The sequence below is a fragment of the Dendropsophus ebraccatus genome, chromosome 1 (genome assembly GCF_027789765.1).
Source record: "Dendropsophus ebraccatus isolate aDenEbr1 chromosome 1, aDenEbr1.pat, whole genome shotgun sequence".
Taxonomy (NCBI): Eukaryota; Metazoa; Chordata; class Amphibia; order Anura; family Hylidae; genus Dendropsophus; species Dendropsophus ebraccatus.
In genome coordinates, this window is record NC_091454.1 from 86,814,113 (window position 1) to 86,818,460 (window position 4,348).

The following is a 4,348-nucleotide window of genomic DNA, read 5'->3' on the forward strand; positions in this document are numbered from 1 at the left end:
ACTTTGTGGTTTTCAGAGCACCAATTTAGCTTGAAAATCTATAAGGCCCCACTGTTGACTTGGAGGGGTATAGAGCTGCCAGAACAATAGAAAACCCCCACAAATGACCCCATTTTGGAAACTAGACCCCCTAAGGAATTTATCTAGGTGTATAGTGAGTATTTTAACCCCACAGTGTTTGGACAGAATTATTTCAAAGCAGGTGAAAGTGACAAAATTTTCTTTTTTTTTTTCTTCGTGTCACTTTAAAGACATGTTATCTTTTCTAAATGCATGATAAGGAGAAAATGCACCCCCTAATTTATTGCCCCACTTCTTCTGAGTTCAGACATATGACCATTGTGCCCCTAACTCAATGTTTGGACACACAGCGGGATCCAATGATTTTAGAGCACCCATTTTGCTTTAAAAAATCTATTAGGCCCCACTGTTCACTTGGAGGGGTATAGAGCTGCCAGAATAATAGGAACCCCCACAAATGACCCCATTTTGGAAACTAGACCCCCTAAGGAATTCATCTAGGGGTACAGTGAGTATTTTAACCCCACAGTGTTTGGACAGAATTAATTCAAAGCAGGTGAAAGTGTCAAAATGTTCTTTTTTTTTTTTTTCAACGTGTCATTTTAAAGACATGTTTTCCGTCTTTCACACATAACAATGAGAAAAGGCACCCCCTAATTTATCATCCCATTTCTTCTGAGTTCAAAAATATAACTATTGTGGCCCTAACTCAATGTATGGACACACAGCGGGATCCAATGATTTTAGAGCACCCATTTTGCTTAATAAAATCTATTAGGCCCCATTGTTCATTTGGAGGGGTATAGAGCTACCAGAATTATAGGAAACCCCCAAAAATGACCACATTTTGGAAAATAGACCCGATAGGGAATATATTTTGGTCAAAATCAATGCACAGCGGGTAAATTAACAAACAAATTTTAAAAATCAACAGGTGTAAAAATTGTGAAATCCCTATTGGCAACAAAAAGCAGAGAATTAAAGCTGAGTACCCCTAAGGGGGCATGTCCCTAAAACAGCAACTACCTGTAAATATGACTATGTCTTGCCACAGAAGCAGAAATCTCGCATTTGAGTCACTTTGATGACATCAAGAACAACATTCTGGTTGGACATGTAGCAGGAAAAAAAAAGTTCTGTAGTGAAGCGCAATATATATATAAAAAAAGAGGAAGATCCAACTGTATGGAAAATTGGACTTTTTTTTTCAAAATATGAAAGAACACTTGTAGGGCTATGATAAGTTTATTACTTTATAGTGACTGGTCATACAACACCTCTGTAGCCACATCAATCTCTATATGAGGAACGAATGTGGTAAGCGATGCGGTACACCATAACAGGTCCCTGCCCGGGAAAGTAGGAACCGTTAGGCGCACAAAACAACCAATCACTTTCAAAATATATAGAGACCGTGTCCATTACCATTCGTCTGAACAGTAAAGTATCACTAGTCCCCATAGTGAAGAATTTGTATTTAAGCCCATAGTGTATTGATATTGACCAGCTTTATTATTAGATAGCCTTCAAAAAATAGAAAAAAAAATAATGCCCATATGAGAATACAGTATTAGGAATGGAAATAACAGACTTCTGTGGGTGGACATAGTCATAAGAACAGTTGAAAGATGATCAAATGATCACAAATGCTACTTTTCAAAAGTAATGTTGCCTTTAATTGTCCCAAAAAAATATGCACAATTGGCTGTGCCATCAAAAAGGTGCATTGACATTAGGGGTGTAAGAATTAAGGAATTTAGGAGCGTGATCAATGGTTTCATTTATTTAGGCAAACATAGCCAGGGTCACTTTTTGGGGGTCCCTATGAGCTATTACAAAAGTACATGAAACAGAGAGTGGGATCAGATTACTGATGACAGTGCAAGAATTGTGTGGACAGCACTTAAAATTATTAAATGCCATTTTGACAAAAAATATAATACCTCTCCTGAAAGAATACACCACAAAATAAAAGAAAAATGGTATAGAAATTGATTCCTGAAAGGAACCCTCCCTCCGAACCTTATGGGGTTTTTATTTCCCAGTGAAGAAAATTGTAAAATGAATACCTCTCCATAAATAATAAACCACAAAATAAAAGAGAAATTATAAAGAAATTGTTCCCTGAAAGGAACCCTCCCTCCCAACCGTATGGGGTTTTTATTTCCCAGTGAAGAAAATTGTAAAATGAATACCTCTCCATAAATAATAAACCACAAAATAAAAGAGAAATTATAAAGAAATTGTTGCCTGAAAGGAACCCTCCCTCCCAACCGTATGGGGTTTTTATTTCCAGTGAAGAAAATTGTAAAATGAATACCTCTCCATAAATAATAAACCACAAAATAAAAGAGAAATGATAAAGAAATTATTCCCTGAAAGGAACCCTCCCAACCGTGGCATTTTCCCCCAGTGCTGAACATTAAAAAATTAATACCTCTCCATAAATAATAAACCACAAAATAAAAGAGAAATGATAGAGAAATTGTTCCCTGAAATGAATCCTCCCTCCCTCCCAACCTTGGCATTTTTTCCCAGTGCAGAAAAAAAAAAAAAAAAGAATGCATCTCCTGAAATAAACCACAAAATAAAACATAAATTATAAAGAAATTTAGTCCGTATAAAGAATAACCCCCCCCCCCCCCCCCACACTCTTTTTGCCGCCTCAGAAATAAATTTAGTAGTGGGCCACGGTGTGGTAAACTTCGAAGCAGGGGTGAATACAGAGGCCAGGTTGGGATGGACATGTGGGGCAATAAAAACGTGAATCACTCCTCCTTCCATTCTTTCTGCAAACTTTACATCTTTTTTGGGGGTACCTTCGGGTGGCAGGGACAGGGTGTGGGAAGTGGCGCTCTGTGAGTCTGAGCACGTCCTCAGACTCAAAGGACTCCTGAGGGGCAGGGGAATCAAACAGGAGACGCTCGATCACCTCCTCCTGGAATTGCAGAAATGTGAGCGTCCCCTGTGCCTTCTGATATACCACGAAGGCGTTGTAAGTGGCAGTCTGAATAAGGTAGACTGCCACCTTCTTATACCAGGCCCTGGTTTTGCGCTTCACCAGGTATGGTTGCAGCGCCTGGTCTGACAAGTCCACACCACCCATAAATCTATTGTACTCGCAGACACATGCAGGTTTAGTGCTGTCAGTGGTGGCCCCCCTCTCCCTTACCACCACTGAGGTGTCTGCGTGCAGGGTGGTGATCATGAAGACCTGCTTTCTGTCATGCCACTTGACAGCGAGCAGGTTTTCACTTGCCAGCGCAAATGATGCCCCCCTTTCTACCCGCCTGGACAGCAATTCAGGTGGGAGTCCTACCCTGCTTTTTCGGACTGTCCCACAGGCCCCTGTATTCGCAGCGTGCAGCAATTTATAGAGTGGGACACTGGAATAAAAATTATCAGTGTATAGCTGGTAACCTTTGTGCAGGAAAGGCCCCATCAGCTCCCACACAATTTTCCCACTGACGCCAACTGTGTCTGGGCAGCCTGGGGGGTTAAGCTGGCGGTCCCTCCCTTCATAAATAAAAAAATTGCAGGTGTAGCCAGTGGTGCTCTCGCAAACCTTATACACCTTCACACCATAGCGCGCCCGCTTAGATGGTATAAACTGGCGGAAGGAAAGGCGGCCTTTGAAGTTCATAAGGGACTCGTCCACTGCCAGCTGCTTGTCAGGGGTGTATACACTGAGGAAGGTTTGTTGGAGGAGGGATAATAGGGGTCTTAATTTGTAGAGGCGGTCAAAATTTGGGTCATTTCTTGGGGGGCACTGTGCGTTGTCATTAAAATGCATGAAACGCATCAGGGTCTCGTAGCGGGTGCGGGACATGATTGCTGCGAATACAGGGGTGCTATGGGTAGCCCGGCCACTCCAGTAGCTGCGTATGGAGGGCTTTTTCACTACACCCATCAGAAGTGTCAAGCCCAAAAACTTTTTTATTTCAGCGACACTTGTGGGCCTCCAGGATGTCGCATAGGTGCAGGTGGGCTTTTGGGTGATGTATTGCCGAGCATATAAATTTGTCTGCTCGACAATAAGTCCTAGGACCTCATCCCCCACAAATCAATAAAAGAAATCTACAGGGTTGTAGTTGCTAACAACCCTGTTGATCCCAGGAGTGGCAGTGAATGGGGGGATTTGGGGAGAGAAGGAAGTGGCAGGATCCCAGAAGCTGACAGGGACGCCACTAGCTCTAGGGACACCCCTTTCCCTAGGGACACGACTGGGGCCAGGCTGCGACACCTGCACTGCAGCTGCGGCCGCCATACGGGGTCTAGCAGAGACAGACTCCTCAGAACTGCTACCACTGGCGTCAGAATCCGGGAA

At 42.6% G+C, this 4,348-nt stretch overlaps 1 protein-coding gene across 1 annotated transcript; it reads right to left on the reverse strand.

Annotated features, from left to right (window-relative positions):
- Window positions 1-2,698: 2,698 nt before the first annotated feature.
- LOC138783064 (piggyBac transposable element-derived protein 4-like) lies at window positions 2,699-3,850 on the reverse strand. The gene has a single exon (XM_069957288.1). The coding sequence runs from the start codon at window positions 3,848-3,850 to the stop codon at window positions 2,699-2,701; it is 1,152 nt and encodes a 383-aa protein (XP_069813389.1).
- Between the last annotated feature and the right edge of the window lie 498 nt (window positions 3,851-4,348).